Here is an 18,607-nt window from a genome sequence, read left to right on the forward strand (position 1 = left end):
AGCTACTGAGCCCGCGTGCCACAACTACAGAGCTCGCACGGCACAACGAAGAGCCCTCATGCCACAAGGAAGGCCTGATGAAGCCAAATAAAAAAATAAAATAAAAAATAAAATAAAATCTATTAGTGAAAAAAGAGTGCTTTTTCCTGTGTGCTGTACAGGGGGAAAGACAAGCAGTAAGCTATTTGGAGTCTATACAATAGACAGGTTTAGAATCCAGAATACATAAAGAATTTATATCAGTTGATAAGGAGAAAGATTTTTAATAAAAGGAACTTGACAAAGGATACAGACAAGCACAGTCATAGAAGAAGAAATAACAACGGTTAATAAATAACATGAAAAATGCCCAAGCTCACTAGTAATGAGGGAAATTATAAAACTTAAAACAATGTTGAGGTGTCATTTTTTACCATGCAATGGGCAAAATTGTTCATGTTTTATAACATCAAGTATCGGTGAGGATTTGGGTGAGGACTCTCACGAAGCTGGCGGAAGTACCACCAGGTACCTCTCAGGAGAGCAGTTCACTGACGCTGATTAAAACTTAAAATGCACACGCTTTACGACCTGGCAATTCCTCTTGTTCACGCTGGAGACATACTTGCTTGTCCGCACAGAGAGACTTGTAGAAACGTGTTCATTGCAGCATCGCTTAGAGAGCAAAAAGCTGGAAATGACTTAAATACCATCAAATAAAACATGGTGTGTCATTATCAGGGAATCTTATGCGTCAGTTCCAAAGAATAAGGTACGTCTGTTATGTACCTCTTGGAAGTTGACCAGGAATTGTGTCAAGTAAAGATAAATAAGATACCCACGTGGCTCAGCCCTTGTCTCCTTCTAACAAACTTAGCCAAGGCAGAGGGGACCCTAGAGGCTTCTAGCATACCTGCTGGGGTATGACTGAGGATGGGGTCTAAGCCTGGCAGAGACAGCTGGGGAAGGCTGAGCCTTTAGGGGATCTCTGGGGGCCTCAGCACCTGTCACCGTCACCCTCTCCCTGGATTTCCTGATTCAGGTGCTCCCCGCCAGCCCTGGAGAGCAGCTGTCGTCTGAGGCCAGAGGTCCCTGAGGGGCTGGCCCCGGCCCAGAGATATAGGCAACCAGCTCTGAGTCCTCTGTCTCCGTGGGGCCTGGGGTCAGGTGGCTGCAAGGAGACAGGTGTGCTGGATCCTGCTGGCTCAGCTCCCGAGACCCGACTGTGCACACCTCTTGTCTACTCCGCTTTCAGTGACATTACACGGGTAGCTTGAAATTGGCCATGGTGGGATTATTCACACCATGGAAATTGGCAAACGCTACAAATCATAGCTTTTTTTCTCTCTCCCTCTCTCCCTCTTTGGGCAACCTGGTGTTAAACATTTACCTTCACACCATGACAACACAGGGTGTCCCCCTTTGCCCTCACACCTGCCCGCAAGGCTGGGTTTCAGGACTCGGTACCTCACTGCCTCTTTACTTCTGTCTTTCCTTATCTCTACCCCTTCTCTCCTTATCTCCATCTCTTCTCTCGTCTCCACAGGGGAAAGGGTGACTGGGGCAACAAGGGGAGGACAGATGCATTCTAGGCAGCGTGGGAAGAGCCCTGGCTTTAAGGGCATTTGGATCTGGGCCCCCGTCACAACTAAGCCATCTACTCCCTTTGTGACCTGGGACAGACTTGACCACTCTGAACTTCTGTTTTCTCACCTGTAAAATGGGAATAATCATATTCAGAGCTACTATATACAGCCTTGGAGGTGTGGTTCTGCTTCAACTCCAGGGAGTGATGTGCACATAGACTGTGATGTGAATGGAGCCGTATGGAGATGTGCAGTGGGCAGCCTGAACAGCGGTACATGGCCCACATCATCATACTTACTTCAGAGGGTTGTCATGAAGATTAAAAGATAATACTGTAATGGAGGTGAACGAGTCTGACAGAGTGCCTGGCCCACAGTAGGTGCACATGCATTGTTGGTTTCCTTCCTTCCTCTTGTCGTCTATCTCTTCCCTCCTCATCAATACCGTATCACTCCATCTGAAAATTAGGTCCACGCCAGTTAGCCCACAAAGGCTCCAGATGCCATAGTCCACACGAGCAATGTCCCCAGGTTCATAATAACCCTGGTAACTGTAACAATTGCATGCCCGCTAGGCAGCAGACATGGAGGCTGCCTTGCTTCATTTCAGCCACTTTTCACCTTGTCATAATCCTCATCTTAGGGTTGGAAGACCTGGAGCTCAGAAGAGTGAGGTGCCTCGCCCAGGGCCACACAGTGGAAACGTGGTGAAAAAGGATTCCCACTCAGATCTCTTGGAATCTCAGAGTTCTCCCAGCCAGTGGGTTTCAAGATTTTTGACATGAGCATGGAAAAACATTTCATATTACAATCACTATACACACGCACGTACGTGTGTGCATGGACACGCACATGTATAGAACTGAAAAGTTTCACAAAACAATATTTACTTCTGCTACATTTGATGGTATCAGATTTCTATTCCATTCCACTCTTGTTTATTTTTTTTAATTAATTTTTTAATTTATTTTTGGCTGTGTTGGGTCTTCGCTGCTGCGCGCAGGTTTCTCTAGTTGCGGGCTTCTCGTTGCGGTGGCTTCTCTTGTTGCAGAGCACAGGCTCTAGGCACGTGGAGCATGGCATGTGGGATCTTCCCGGACCAGGGCTCAAACCGGTGTCGCCTGCATTGGCAGGCAGATTCTTAACCACTGCGCCACCAGGGAAGTTCGTATTTGTTTGTTTTAAATGCTGGTTGCAATCCATGCAATCCATGAAGTTGACTTCACAATCCACTAGTCTAGTGAGTCAAGACCTGCAGTTTGATCAACATTCTCTAAACAGCTTCTCCCAAATGACCTTCTAACACAGGTATCAGCAAACTCTGGCCCACAGGCTAAATCCAGCCCAACGCCTGCTTTTGTAAATAAAGTTTGATTGGTACACGGCCATGCTCATCCCTTTATGTACTGTCTGTGGCTCCTTTGTGCTGCCACAGTAGAGCTGAAACCCAGAAAGCCTAAAATATTTACTTATCTGGTCCCTAACAGAAAAACTTTGCCCATCCAGAAGCAGATCTGACTCTGTGCCTCCCTTGTTTACATTTCTCCAGGGTCTCCCTTTGCCCTCGGGCTCAACTCAAACTCCTTGGCAGGCTTAGAAAACCACCGCCCTCTGGTCTTCCGTGTTCCAGTCCTGCTGCCTGTCCTTCCCTGGGGGTCCATGCTCTCCCCAGCACTAACAGGCCCCTGGTGGGTAGACAAAGCCCCACCTTGCTTCCTGACACCTTGTCCTGCTCCCCCCCTCACAGGCCTCCTGGGAATGGTAGCCCACATGATGTACACGCAGGTGTTCCAGGTCACCGTGAGCCTCGGCCCTGAAGACTGGAGGCCCCATTCCTGGGACTACGGGTGGTCCTTCTGGTAAGTGGCTTTTGACTTTCAGACACCAGAGCCCCGAGGCATGCTGGAACTTCAGTAGCTCAACCCAATTGGGAAACAGAGGAAGGTGGGGCGTCGGGGGGAAGCCCAGAGTCCAAAGATGCTTTGAGATCCTAGAGCTGAGATTGACAAACTATGGCCTCTGGGCCAAATCCAGCCCATCACCTGTTTTTATGTAGCCCTCAACCTAAGGATGGTTTTTGCATTTTTAAAGGCTTGAACAGATAAATCGAAAGAAGAAAAATATTTGGGGACATGCGAAAATTATGGGAAATTCAGATTTCAGTGTCCATAAAGTTTTCTCGGGAAATTCAGATTTCAGTGTCCATAAAGTTTTCTCGGGATATAGCCAGGCTTATTGTTTACATATTGTCTACAGCTGCTTTCACGCTACAATGGCAGAGCTGAGTGGTTGTGACAGAGACTGAATGGCCCACTAAGCCTAAAATATTTACCATCTGGCCCTTTACAGATAAAGTTGGCCAGCCTCTGCCTTAGAGGCTGCTCTGCAAGGTGGGATGGAAGCTGTTGAGAGCCTAGTGAAGGGTTCTGACTGTAGGGGCCAGCACCTCGGAGCACGGTGTACAAGAGAAAGGCAGAATCCGTCAAGATTCTTTGGCTTGTGAGTGATAGAGTCCCAAGCTTAAGTAAACAGGAGGTGTGTATTAGTTCATGGAACTGAAAAACCCAGTTGGCTCAGCTGGGGGTGGGGGCATGGATTGTAACAGAAAAACCCACCCACCTCAGTCCAATCAATAAGGAAATACCTTGGTTCCTGTAAATGGAAAGTGCAGCTTGGCATGGACTTCAGGGAACGTTTGATCCAGAGTTTCTGATGTCATCAGGGCTGAGTTTTCTTCCTCTGTGGTCACCTGAGCATTGCCCACTCCCTATGTTACCTCTGTCCCTGGGTGGGCTTCCCTCCTAGTGGTGAGAAAGCTTCTTTGAAGCTGGTGCTTCTTCCTTCACATACAGTGGGGGAAAGAGCTCTTTCTCTAACATTCACTAAAGTCGCAAGCCTCCCTCTGATAAGCCCAACTTAAGTCATTTTCTCTCTTCTGAATTGTCACCATGGCTGGGGGAGTTTCATGAGCACATTGGCTCAGCTGGACCATTCCTCTGGAACGAGGAATGAGTCCAAAACTCTCACATGGTAAGTGGGTGGAATGGATGCTGGGTGGGCTACCACAATGTCTGCTTCAGGCACAGCTGGATCCAGGTGGTCAGGTGATTGATCAGGAACTCAGTCATTCTCTCCCCACTTCTGACTCCATTCTCTTTGTGGCGGCTTTATTCATAAGCAGCTTTTCCCCAGGTGGTAGCAAATGTGGTCACCAAGCCCAGTTCTAGGCTTACATGTTACAAATGTAGCAATACCAGCAGAGAGTTGGGGCCTCTTTCCAATATCGCCAGACAAAATCTTGTTTATGACTTTCACTGAGTTAGCTTAAGTCATGTGACCATACTGCAACCAATGATTTAGACCCTGAGGAGACTCAGCTGCTCTAACTGTCTGGCCTAAGTCATGTGGTGCAGAGGGTGGGGTTGCCCCATCCAAACTCTTGGACAGGAAGATGGAGGAGAGGTCCTCTAATGGAAAACTGGGGGTGGGGCAAGGGCGGAGCGAGGTGTTCTCAAAAGGAGGAATGTGCACTGGCAAAGACAGTGACCACAGTTGTCTGTTACGCAGGGCATCCAGGTCCGGTTCTGGTGCCTAGGGGCATTTATCCACTCAGTCATTTAACACATATTAACCGAGTGAGCACTTATTTGGGGGCAGCTGGTGCTGGGGCTCCTAGGTGCTGGGGGTACAGCAGTGGCTGAGACAGTGTGGTAACGGGATTAAGACAATGGACAAGCAGTACTCTGAACCCATGCTATGATGTGGGTGGTTGGCTCGGGGTTGGGGGAGTCACAGCCAGCCACGGAAGCACAGAGAAAGGGTCACTGACCCAGCTTCCCCTGGGGAGGGTCCTCGGGGGAGAATTTGGTCAGGCAAGCTGGTGGAGGAGGGAATAAGATAACGTGTTAGACAGGGAAATGGCAGGTGCAGACTTGCCAGTGAGAGGGCGTCTTGGGGGGAAGGTGGTCAGAATGGAGCAAGAAAGGCTTTGATTGTGACCGGTGGGGACTCCTGCTGCTTTTCTGCCCCTTCCCACTCGCTGCTTGGCTCCACCCCCTTAAAGCTAAAGGCATGTGCCCTAGAGTGACCTTGACCCATCAACACAGACCCTGATCCCTTTAAGTAGAACAGTTGTGGGGAAACCTCACAACAGCGCTATGAGGTAGGTGGTTCATGGAGGGGAAACTGAGGCACAGAGAACTTAAGTAACCTGTCCAGGGTCATCCAGCTTGTGAGCAGCAGAGCTGGGATTTGAACCCAGGCAGTCTGGCTCTGGAGCCCACCCTCTCAACCTCTATATTCTGCCTCTCAGAGGGGATGGGCTAATAGTAAGACAGTTCATGTGTGTTTAGCACATGGCACGTGTAAATGCTCAGGGAACGCTAGTTCTTCTAATATTATCGTTATTGACATGAAATTTAACACACACAATAACCCCCTGTTGCATATGTAGACACTGAGGCACAGAAAGGTTGGGTCACTTGCCCAGGATTCCGGACCCCCTCCCCCGACGTGCCTCTCTTTCCAGCAGCCCCTGGCTCTCCACCTGGCCTGGAGCGCAGGCTGCTGGTCTCCCACGGGAACCTTTCTTCCCCTGAGAGCCAGGCCTCCTGCCCTGCTCCTCAGCTCCCCCCCCGGGCCAGCCTCTCAAGGGGCACCCAATTCCCATTTGACTTATTTAAGGCCGGTGTCCAGTGCGCAGCCCCTATTAGGTCTGATCCATTTCTCTTTGTCACTGAGGCCCGCAAGATAGATCAGCCCCATTTTTCATCCCTCGCATCTGGGGGCCTTGCCAGGGCTGTGCAGTGTCATCTCTCTTGTTTAATATGTGTGTGGCCATTTGTCAAAATTCTGCCCCCAGCCCCCCACCAGGGAGGAGGCCAGCTCCACGGCAAGACAGCACCAGCCTCTGTCTCCTGGCCCAGCAGGAGAGGAAGAACGGGCTGCAGGGGCTTGTCGGTTGGGGCTTCTGAGGAGCTCAATGGCTGTTGGGGACCAGCTTTCGAGAGCCACACGTGCACGGGAAGGCGAAGGTTCCATGGTTAGGAGTCCACCAGCCTGGGTTCAAACCTCGCCCTGACGGGCACTGCCGGCCACCGTGAGCAACATAAAGGCGTGGTTGAGGGGCGGCCTCGGGAATCAGGCAGCTTGGGAGCAGACCCTGACCCTGACCTTCACCAGCGGTGGGCCTGGCCAAGTCACTCACCCTCCCTGTGCCTCAGTGTCCTCAGCTGTAAAATGGGGACAGCCTGACTTTCCACGTCATGGGGCTCTTGTGAGTGGTGCTTTAGTTGTCTGTTGATTTATCAAAAACGTCCTCAGAAAACTTAGTGGCTTAAAATAAAAAATGTGTGATTATCTCTTATGGTTCAGTGGGTTGACCCAACTCAGCTGGGTGTCCTGCTTCGGGCTGTTCCACGATGTTTCAGTCAGATGCTGTCTGGGGCCAGTCCTCTGGGGCCCCTCTGGGCTAGGCATCCAGGGTGGCCCCTCACAATGCTGGCAGTCGGAGCTGGCTGGCACTGGGAGCTCGGCTGTCAGCGAGACTGGCTTCTCAGGCACGGTGGTTGGGTCCCTGGAGAGTGTCCCAAGAGATCCAAGCGGAAGCTGCAAGTTTATTTTATGACGCTGCCTCAGAAGCCACGCAGTGTCACGTCTGCTGCGTTCTGATGGTCAAGAGCAAGTAATGGGGCCAGGGTCGAGGAGAAAGTGCTGCACAAAAGCATGAACCCCAGGAGGTGTGTCTCAGGGGTGGGGGGCATCTTTGGAGACTGTGTGAAATAACGCACATGAGGCACTTAGCACAGAGAATGTGCTCGATGCGTTTTGCTATTAAAGGCAAGCGACCCATCCTCTCCGAGTCTCAGCTTCTTCATCTCTAGAGTAGGGATCACAGTAATGCAGGTCTAATGGGGTTATTATTGTGAGGGCCATGTGACACCCAGCTCTTAAAGTGTGTATACACAGTAAGTGTAAGTGGCAGTGATTATAAATGGTGATAATGACATTGGGCCTTTGGTAATGCCATTGTCACTTTTTGAGAGACATGTGACCCAAATGTCCAAGAGGATGACATCGGTGAGCTTGCAGGCAGCCCTTTGCGCTCTGTTCTCCCCAGTCTGCCCCGACTTGCTGCTCACGCTTGCTTTCAGGACTTTAGTGTTTCCTTGAGATCCAGCCCTGGCCACACCCTCCCCTCATGCCCAGACTCCCCTCCGTGGGCCCCCACTAAGCTGCGGAACCCCATCCCTGCCCTGCACCCCGGTCCCTCCAGCTCTCCTGCCTGCTCCTTTATTTCAGCTCTTTGTCTTAACTCTCTCCATGTCCTCCTATGACAGTGCCAAGGCAAGACCCTGGCGGGTGGGGGGCACGGGGACACAGCAGATGCTCGGTGTGGGGAAGGGGTGGATGAGACCAAGGTTGGTCAGCACCTAACTTTGTACCAGGCACAGCAGGAGGCACTATACAAGCCCTGAGCTTTCCAGTCCTGCCATTGACTCCCACTTGGAGGGGTTGCCACGCCTACTTGAGGGATGAGGACACAGGCTCAGAAAGGGCAAAGGTCCGAGTCACACAATTAGCTTCAGAGGCTCCAAATTGCATGAAGCCCAGGGCTGAACCCAGCCTGTAGATATTTTGTTTGACCTGCCACAGTGGTTTATTTTTTTTTAATGTGCATTTATTTCTATCATTCAAATTCATAAAAACTTTACATAAAATTCCAGGTTCCTGGCTTCTCTTGACTATTGGAAGATATGTCTGTGTCTAGCCTGCATTGCCACATGGCAGCAGTCAGCTTCAGCTGAGTAGAGGCTGCCCCCTTTCGATGAGGCACCTGCTCTCTACTTTACCCAAGTCCCCACTGCTCCCTATTGCCTTCCCTTGCCTTACAATTTCCTCACTTAGTCATTTGTCTGACCTTGCAGGAATTGAAGTTTGTGACCCCGGTTGGAATGTCAGCATGTCAGTTTTCCTGGTGATGGTGGGAGAATGGAAAGCTAGTCACTTTCTACTTCCGCTTTGCATTTGATCAAAATGGAGAGAGGTGGATAAAGGGGCCCTCCTACCCTAGCACACACGGTGAAACCCCAATCCTGAGCATTCACATGACAGAATGAGGGTAGTAGAACATCATGGAGTTGTAGCTTATAAAAGCTGGATGCCCAGAGAGGTTAAGTAGTTTGTCCCAGGTCACGCAGCGAGAGTAGCAAGTTAGGCAAGGTCCCAGGAGGGTGGTCCCTCTCTGTTTGCTTCTGGGGCCCATCTGTGTGTCATGTGGTAGCCTCACCACTGTCCTCCTTTCTTCCTCTCCCCTTCTCTTCAGTCTACATGACCCTGTGGAAACAGCAGGCTAGCCCTTTCCCTCTCTGGGGATCCCAGGCTGCCCTGCCCTCTCTGCAGGGCTGAGCTGGCATTTCAGCAAGTTGATCCCTTGCAGCAGGAGGAGGGGGGTTCTGGAAGAGCCTTGGCTGCAAAGAACCACTGGACAGGGTGTTTGCTGGTGTTACCGAGAGGCTGTGTGGTCAGCAGGAATCTCTTGCTCTTACTCATCCCCCCTCCTAGGCAGGTGGCACTGGCCTCCTTTTCTCTAAGACCAGGGCAGGGAGAGAGCACTGTGGTGCCCAAGGGTGCCCTGCTGCCATGGATGGACCAGCTGGGCCCCCAGAACCTGCCGTCATCACCTCCTGGCTCCTTCAGTTCACAGGCACTGAGGATGGCTTACCTTAGGAGCATCTGCACCATGTCCTGCCCCACACAGTGACCCTATGCCCATCTGCCTGCAGGTGGACAGGGGCTGCCTCCCTCAGTGACCAGGTACAATCTTTCCACCGAGCAGGGCCTGGGGTGGATTTCAAGGTGGCATCCATGCATCTCTGAATCTGGTCCCCTGGCATCCCCTGACCCACCCCTATAGCTCCCAGAAGACAGAGAGTTAGTTGACAGCCACCCCCTTCCCCTCCCCCATCCGTGTCACAGTGTCCACTCTGTCCTTGTCTCCAAAAACCAGGCCAACCACCCACATGCCTCACTGTACCAGTCCAGCCATGTAAGCTGCAAACACCAGCAGGCGTTCCAGACGCAAAGTTTTCAATCTGTGCCCTGCATGGGGGCCTGAGGGCCGGGGGTTTTGGGGAGCAGGGAAGTTGAAGACTCACAGATGCACCCCTGAACCCCTCACCCACATCAAAACCAGAACAGGTTTTTTTTCTGTTTTAATTTTATTTGTATTTATTCATTCTACAAATATTTGTTGAACACCTGCTATGTGCCAGGCACTGTTTCAGGTGCTAAGGAATAGCAGTGAATGAAATAAAGCTCCTGTTTTCATAAAGCTGACATTCTGGAGTGTGGGGGAAGACAATCCGAAAACAAATAATAAGGACTTGCACTTCTGGGAAGATGGAGCAGACTTCTCCCTACCCTCCTGCTAAGTACAACTGAAATCCCGGACATTATATATAAAACAAACATAATAAGACTCTGAGAGGTGGAGGGAAGACAGTAGGCTGCCTAAGGACCCAAGGGATAACACACTGGTGAGTACTTTTTGTCTCCTACATCCCAGATTTGGAGCTGAAGAAATCAGCAACTCAGAAATGCCAAAAGGCACCGACCCCCCGCGCCCCCCCTCCCGCCACAAAAACGCCTCTAAAAGTCTGCTTTCTAGTCAAAGAACCAGAAAAGGGCCAGCCTACCAAGACAGAAAACTTTTGGCAATAACTGCTCTACCCAGTCACCCATCACAGGAAAAAACCAAAACCAAAACAAAAAAAAACCCCAAACAACAACAACAGCAAAACCACCCTGTGGCTCTACCCCACTCATGCCAAGTTTAGATCTCATGGCATCAGGCTATAATGAGGCACTTAATTGCACGCCCACGTCCTGCCGAGCTGGTACCAGAGTCGGGAGCTGTGACTTTTGCCCTGCTTGACGGTAATATGCCCTACCCACCCCTGAGTGTCAGTGGAGGTCACCTGGAGAGCCTGGACTCCCACCCCCAGTAGGCAGTAACAAGTAAGAGCCCTCCCTATCCCTGCTGGAGTGGTGTCAGAGGAGAAGTAGCGGAGAGTCAGGATTTTCACCACTGCCCAGCGGTGATGAAGTCATCCCCCTCCCTGTGGTGTCAGTGGAGGCAAATTGGGGAGGAGTAATGAGGCACTTCTGCCCCTCCCAACCAGAGTGGTATCTGCAAAGGCCTAAGGGGGTCAGAACTCCCACCCCTGCCCAACAGTAACCAGGAACCTTTCCATCTTGAATGTCAGTGGTGGCCCAGTGGGAAACCTGGACTTCTACTCCTACCTGGCATTAACAAGGCAGTGTTCCCCCTTCCTGTGTCAGAACAGTGTCAGAGGAAGTCAGCTAAAGCAGAAGGTTTAAACAAGATCCAGAGTCTCATTAAAAAAATACCCCAAATGTCAAGTTTGCAACTAAAAATCATTCACCATATCGAGACCTGGGAAGATCTCAACTTGAAAGTAAAAAGACGAGATCCCAATACTGAGATAACAGAGATGTTAGAATCATCTGAGAAAGATTCTAAAGCAATCATGAGAATGCTTCAGCAAACAATTACAAACACCCTTGAAACAAATGAAAAAATAGAAAGTCTCAGGAAAGAAATAAGTCTCGGGAAAGAACTAGAAAATATGAAAAAGAAACAAGCGGAAATTTTAGAACTGAAAAATACAATAACTGAAATAAAAACTTCAGTGAGGGGATCAACAGCAGAATGGAGAGGACAGAGGGAAGAATCAGTGAACTTGAAGATAGAAGTTACCTGATCTGAACAATAGAGAGAAAATAGACTTTAAAAAAATGAACAGAGCCTCAAGGACCTCTGGGACTATAGCAAAAGATCTAACATTGGAGTGCCAGAAGGGGAGAGGAAAGAGGGTGCTGAAAAAATACTCAGAGAAATAATGGCTGAAAAACTCCCCAATTTTGTAAAAGACATAAACCTACAGAGTCAAGCTGAGTGGATACCCAAACAGGATAAACCCAAAGAAATCCACACTATGATACACTTGTGTTTTAAAAAAACCTAAAGTCAAAGAAAAAAAAAATTGAAAGCAGGAAGAGAGAAACAATACCTTAACTGTAGGGAAAACCAATTTAAACAGGGGATTTTGCATCAGAAACCATGGGGCTAGAAGGAAGTCACATGACATTTCAACTCCTGAAAGAAAAGAATTCAGAATTCCATTTCTAGCAAAAATATCCTTTAGGAAAGGAAAGGCGGGGGGATCAAGACATTCTCAGATGACGGAAAACTAAGAAAATTTGTTGTCAGCAGACCTATCCTAAAAGAATGGCCAAAGGAGTTCTCTAAACAGGAAAAAAAAAAAAAGTAAAGAAGGCATCTTGGAATGTTAGGAATGAAGAAAGAACATTTTTACTTTTCCTCTTGAATTTTCTGAATCATGCATGATGATTGAAGCAAAAATTATAATGTGGTCTGATGTGGTTCTAAATTACTCAGGAAATATTTAAGGCAATTATATTATTGATGGCAGAAGGTTAAGGGACATAAAGTGAAAACCCACATAATCATATCAATCAATGCAGAAAAAAGTTTGATAAAATTCAACATCCATTTGTGATTTTTTTTAAAAAACTTGCAGAAAGCTAGGAATAGAGAGAAACTTCCTCAGCTTGGTAAAGAGCATCTACAAATACCTACAGCTAACATTATACTTAATGGTGAAAGATTGAATGCTTTCTCCCTAAGACTGGGAACACCACTCTTACTCAACATAGTGCTGGAAGTTCTTGCTAGTGCAGTAAGGCACGAAAAGTAAATAAAAGGCATAGAGATTGGAAAGGAAGAAATAAGCTACACCTATTTGCAGATGACATGATTGTCTCTGTAGAAAAATCTAAGAAATCTACCCCCTCCAAAATGCCTAGACCTAATAAATGAGTTCAGTATGGTGTCAGGATACAAGATAAAAATACAAAAAATCAATTATATTTCTATAAGCTAGAAAAAACAGTTGGGCAACAAAACTAAATAATACAATACCATGTACACTTCAAAAAGTGAAATAGTCATAAATCTAACAAAACAGCTACTTGACTTGCTTGTTAAAAACCACAAAATGCTAATGAAAGAAATAAAAGAAGATCTAAATAAATGGAGAGATATACCATGTTCATGGTAAAGATGTTGATTCTCCTCAAGTTGGTATAGAGGTTTAATGCAATTCCCATTAAAATCTCAGCAACATTTCTTGTAGGTTTAGACCAGATTATTCTAAAACTTATTAGGAAAGGTAAAGGAACTAGAATAGCTAAAACAATTTTGAGAAAGAAGAATAAAGCAGGACGGATCAGGCCACCCAGTTTCAAGACTTACTGTATAGCTACAGTAATCCAGACTGTGTAGTATTGGTGGAAGGATAGGCCTACAGATCAATGCAACAGAACAAAGAACCCAGAAATAGACCCAAACAAATATCCCCAACTGATTTTTGACAAAGGTGTAAATCCATTCAGTGGAACAGGGAATAACTTTTTCAACAAATGGTGACAAACAGACGAACAAACAAAACCCAATCTTGTTCTAAACTCCTTACTTTATATAAAAAGTAACTCTAAATGGATCATTGTCCTCTATATAAAATGTAAAACCATAAAATTTTTAGAAAAAAATTAGGAGAAAATCTTTGGGATTTAGACCTGGCAAAGAGTTCTTAGACTTGACATCAAAAGCGTCAGAGGAAAAATTGATAAAATGGATTTCATCAAAATTAAACACTTTGGGGACTTCCCTGGTGGCGCAGTGGTTAAGGATCCTCCTGCCAATGCAGGGACATGGGTTCTAGCCCTGGTCCGGGAAGATCCCACATGCCGCGGAGCAACTAAGCCCATGCGCCACAACGACTGAGCCTGCGCTCTAGAGCCCGCAAGCCACAACTACTGAGCCCGTGTGCTGCAACTGCAGAAGCAGGCACGCCGTGGAGCCCGTGCTCCAAAACAAGAGAAGCCACCGTGATGAGAAGTCCACACATTGCAACGAAGAGTAGCCCCCACTCACCGCAACTAGAGAAAGCCCGCGCACAGCAACAAAGACCCAATGCAGCCAAAAATTAAATTAATTAATTAATTTAAAAAAAATTAAACACTTCTGCTGTGCGAAAAACCTTGTTAAGAGGTTGAAAAGATAAGCTACAGACTGATAGAAACTATTGGAAACCACATATTTGACAAAGAGCTAATATCTAGGATACATAAAAACTCTCAAAACTCAACAGTAAATAAAAACAATAGCAAAACAATCCAATTAGAAGGTGGGCAGGACTTCCCTGGTGGCGCAGTGGTTGGGAGTCCGCCTGCCAATGCAGAGGACGCGGGTTTGAGCCCTGGTCCGGGAGGATCCCACATGCCGCAGAGCAGCTAGGCCCACGCGCCACAACTGAGCCTGTGCTCTAGAGCCCGCAAGCCACAACTACTAAAAGCCCACGCACCTAGAGCCCATGCTCCGCAACAAGAGAATCCACCACAATAAGAAGCCCACGCACTGCAAGGAACAGTAGCCTCCGCTTGCTGCAACTGGAGGAAGCCTGTGCACAGCACCTAAGACCCAACGCAACCAAAAATAAATAAATAAATTTATAAAAAGAAAGCAAGTGGGCAAAAAACGTGAACAGCCATTTTACCAAAGAGGATACACAGATGGCAAATAAGCAAATGAAAAGGTGTTCAACACCATTAGCCATTAGGGAAATGCAAATGAAAGCCACAATGAGATATTTCTACATGTCTCTCAGAATAGCTAAAATTAATAAATAGTGACAATGCCAAAAGCTGGTGAGAGTGTGGAGCAGCTCATACATTGCTCTAGGAATCCGATTCAGTGATATAAAGGAGCAAATGCTTGATACACACAACTTGGATGAATCTCCAGAGAACTATGCTGAGCAAAAAAAGCCAACCCCAAATGTACATACTGGGTGACCCCATTAATACAGCATTCTTGAGATGACAAGACTATAGGAACGAAGAACTGATGAGCGGTTGCCAGAGGTTGGGAGCCATGTGGGTATTCCTATAAAATGGCAACAGGAGGGATCACTGTGGTGATGGATGGAAATGTTTTGTATCTTGACTGTATCAGTGTCAATATCCCGGTTGTTACTACATTTGCAAGATGTTACCATTGGGGGAAACTGGGTAAAGAGTACACAGGGATCTCTCTGAATCACCTCCTACAACTGCATGTGAATCTGTAATGATCTCAAAATAAAATGTTTAATTTAAAAACAAAGAATAAGGGCTTCCCTGGTGGCGCAGTGGTTGAGAGTCCGCCTGCCGATGCAGGGGACACGGGTTCGTGCCCCGGTCCGGGAAGATCCCACATGCCGCGGAGCGGCTGGGCCCGTGAGCCATAGCCGCTGAGCCTGCGCGTCCGGAGCCTGCGCATCCGGAGCCTGTGCTCCGCAGCGGGAGAGGCCACAACAGTGAGAGGCCTGCGTACCGCAAAAAAATAATAATAATAATAAAAAAATAAAAACAAAGAATAAAAAAATAATAGATAAAAAGGCACAAGAAGAAAAAAGAAGAAAAAAAAACACAAGAGAGGTGCGGGGTGTTATGAGGACTGTGGTGAAATTAAACAGGGGTATGTGATAGAATGTGATGCTCCATCTTGCTTGAGTCATCAGAGTTGAGAGTTAGACCTGTTCAGAGTAAAGATCCCTGGTTGTAAAGACTAGAAAATCACTACAAAAGGAACTTATGCAAAAGAAGGGAATTTATAGAAAGTAATTGTATAAGAACTTTTGTTGCCAATGAAAGAAACCCAATTCACACTGGCTTGAGGGGGGAAAAAAATCCAAAAAAGGCATTTGGGCTCCTGTAATTGAAAGTCCAGGAGTAATGGCTTCAACTCAGGGATCTAGCTCCTTTTTGTGGCTCTGCTTCCTTTTGAGTCAGCTTCATTCTCAGGGTGGGGGGGGGGTGACCAAATGGGCTCCAGCAGCTCCTGGCTCAAATCCCACCAGCTTGGCACCCCAGAAAAAAGATGGGCCCTGTTTCCCAATAGCTTCAGCAAAAGTCCTGGGAATGAGTCTCGATAGCCTAATTAGGGTGTCACATGTCCATCCCTGAACCAATTACTGTGGCCAGATGGAAGTGACACTCTCATTGGCCAGGCCTAGGTCATGTACACACCCCTAAAGTTTGGGGGTGAGGCCAACCCCACAGGAACCACACGGCCCAAGAGGAGGGGAGTAGTGGTCCGTTTACAGAATGGGTGCTGGTCAGACCAAACCAACAGACGTGTACTCATGGAATCCCAGGAAAAGCCTGCTTCTTCATTCTCTGTCCTCGTGTTCTGAATTTCCATCACTCCAGTTCAAACAGACATCCCAGATTGAGCTAGACTCTTCAGTTTCATTGTTCAGAAGAAAGAACAATGTACCTGACTGGACCAGCTTGGGCCAGATGTTCGGCCCTCCTCCAATCATTTGTGAACAGTAGGGTGGGGTCACCTACTAGGCCCTTTGATGGACAGGGTAGTTCTTAGAGGGGCCAGACTGACACCCTGCAGCTGTCTATTATAGATAGTTTCTAGAGGACCTAAATTAGTTTCTTACGAAAAAAACAGGGGAATCTCCTAAAGGGTTTTTTTGTTTGTTTCTTTGTTTTCCCGGTACGCGGGCTTCTCACTGTTGCGGCCTCTCCCGTTGCGGAGCACAGGCTCCGGACGCGCAGGCTCAGCGGCCATGGCCCATGGGCCCAGCCGCTCCACGGCATGTGGGATCTCCCCGGACCAGGTCATGAACCCGTGTCCCCTGCATCGGCAGCCGGATTCTCAACCACCAGGGAAGCCCCGTCCTAAAGGGTTTTGCGATAAGGGATAGATGATGAATGGGGATCCCCGGGAGAAAGGCGGAATCCTCAGATTTCCCCTTGCTTTCGTTCTGGGTGTTCTGAGGCTGACACAGAGAAGAGCAGTGGGTATGGGAGGTGGGCTGCACTGACCTTGAGGAATGCAGGGGTGGTGATGTTGAGAGACCCAATGAGTGGCTGGTGGAAGGGGAGGCTGGAGGCCCTGAGACAGTGCAGCGTTGGCAGCAACAAAACTGAGCCCTTGATGTGTAGGAAACCAGTTATCAAGACAGAGGCTGGGCAACAGGTACCTGGGAACCAGACCGGGTGCAGTTGGAGCAAGGCGGGTACCCCACTTCCGGTTCTACATGTTACTGCACGGTCTTGATCAGAGGAAGCAGGCAGGAGGCCATTTCTAGAGTGGGCGCTGGAGCAGAGACGACCAGCAGCCTGGCCAGCTGACTCGCCTAGCTCCACACCCCCCTTCCCTTCTCTCCAGATGTGGACAGGACAGATTCTCCAGCTCTGGTTGACATCCACATCAGGTGAGCGCAGCCAGGAGTCCCCAGCTGTGCCCGGAGGAATTGTGAGCAGAGAGCCTTAATCTAACAGAGAAAGAGCTTGGAAACCAAGTCAGCTAAATGGGGAGATTGGGACTGACATATATACACTAATATGTATAAAATAGATAACTAATGAGAACCTGCTGTGTAGCCCAGGGAACTCTACTCAGTGCTCTGTGGGGACCTAAATGGGAAGGAAGTCCAAAAAAGAGGGGATGTATGTATACATACAGCTGATTTCACTTCGCTGTACAGCAGAAACTAACACAACATTGCAAAGCAACTCTATCCCAATTAAAAAAAAAAAAAGAAGTGGGTAGTAAGGATGTTGATAATAGTGATGGCAGTAACGAGGGCAAACCTTTCTTGAGTGCCTACTATTTCCAGGCGCTGTTCTCAGATATTTTTAATGGGTCGTTTCCTTTAATCTTTGCAACAGGCCTGTGACATGGTACTCTTATTGAGGCAGAGAGGCGAAACACCTTTGCCAACATCACTCGTGAACAAGGATGATCTAACTCTCACGGAAAATCAGCTACTAGGGCATCTGACCCCCCTCTACTTTTCCATCATCAACTCCAACTAACCTCCTCACACCCCCTCACTCGGCACCTCAAACCTCCTACGGTTTGTGGCGTGCTTCCTACTGCCTCCTGTCTCCATGCCTTTACACATGCTCTTCCCTCCTCCTGGAATGCTGTTCCCCCTAGTAAACTCTCACTCATCCTCCAAGACCGACTGCAAGCGTTGTTGTATTCTGGTCACTTTCCCTGATGCCAACCTGTGGATGGAATGACCCGCTCTCTTCTTGCCTGTGGAGTCTGCATCACAATGCACAGATAATGCTGTCTCCCAGGCCAGACCACGGGTGGGGCAGGGATCAAGTCTTACTCTTCTCTGCGGCAGCACATGCTCAGGTCTGGATGTCTGGTGGGTGTGGTTTTCTGTCCCCTGCCCACCCTCACCGTGGCACCTCTCTCCTCGTCTCTTGGCAGCCTGGCGTGGGGCTCCTTTACCTGCTGCATGGCAGCCTCTGTCACCACGCTCAACTCCTACACCAAGACGGTCATTGAGTTCCGGCACAAGCGCAAGGTCTTTGAGCAGGGCTACCGGGAGGAGCCGACCTTCATAGACCCTGAGGCCATCAAGTACTTCCGGGAGAGGTCAGTGCACATGGGGTCACCTCTGGCCACCACTGGGAATCAGAAGCCCGAGGCCCGGCCTCAGTGGCCACAGGGCGCCAGTTGAAAACTAGAGTGATCTGACAGAAGTGTTCTGGGGGGTTGCGGGTTGGAAGGGGCAGGCTGGGTGAGGCAGAGTTTGGACCCCACTATGTTGGAATTTCTGGGACATTTTAATGTTTTATGGGGCATGAGGTAGCCTTGGGCTTATGTGAACAGAGCCTGAGAAACCAAGAAGGGAATCAAGTTTGAGTGTTTGCCCTTGGGCCCCATGCTTCTTAGAACCAAGATAGGGTCACAGAGAGGCAGAACCAAGGTTTCCTTCTTGGGCTGTGCCACAGCACTGAGTGAAAAAAACGACTCAGCAGTGGGATCAGTGACGGTTGCTAGAGGAGGAGGGCTCCTCAAGGTCAGGGACCACATCTGATCACCTGAGTCCTTAGAGTCCAGCTGGGAATAGAGA

General features: G+C 48.5%; 1 protein-coding gene across 2 annotated transcripts in view; it reads left to right on the forward strand.

The window, feature by feature from the left end:
- Nucleotides 1–18,607, forward strand: part of GSG1L (GSG1 like) — a 220,404-nt gene that overhangs the window by 176,542 nt on the left and 25,255 nt on the right. For both annotated transcript variants that reach the window (XM_022588444.2, XM_089895986.1), the window contains exons 4-5: nt 3,313–3,424; nt 17,959–18,126. In XM_022588444.2, coding sequence (XP_022444152.1) covers nt 3,313–3,424; nt 17,959–18,126 — 280 coding nt within the window. The remainder of the gene's footprint in view (nt 1–3,312; nt 3,425–17,958; nt 18,127–18,607) is intronic.

Source organism: Delphinapterus leucas, chromosome 15 (genome assembly GCF_059928025.1).
Source record: "Delphinapterus leucas isolate spDelLeu-1000000601 "Yukka" chromosome 15, BTC_Dleu_Yukka2, whole genome shotgun sequence".
In the NCBI taxonomy this organism is placed as follows: domain Eukaryota; kingdom Metazoa; phylum Chordata; class Mammalia; order Artiodactyla; family Monodontidae; genus Delphinapterus; species Delphinapterus leucas.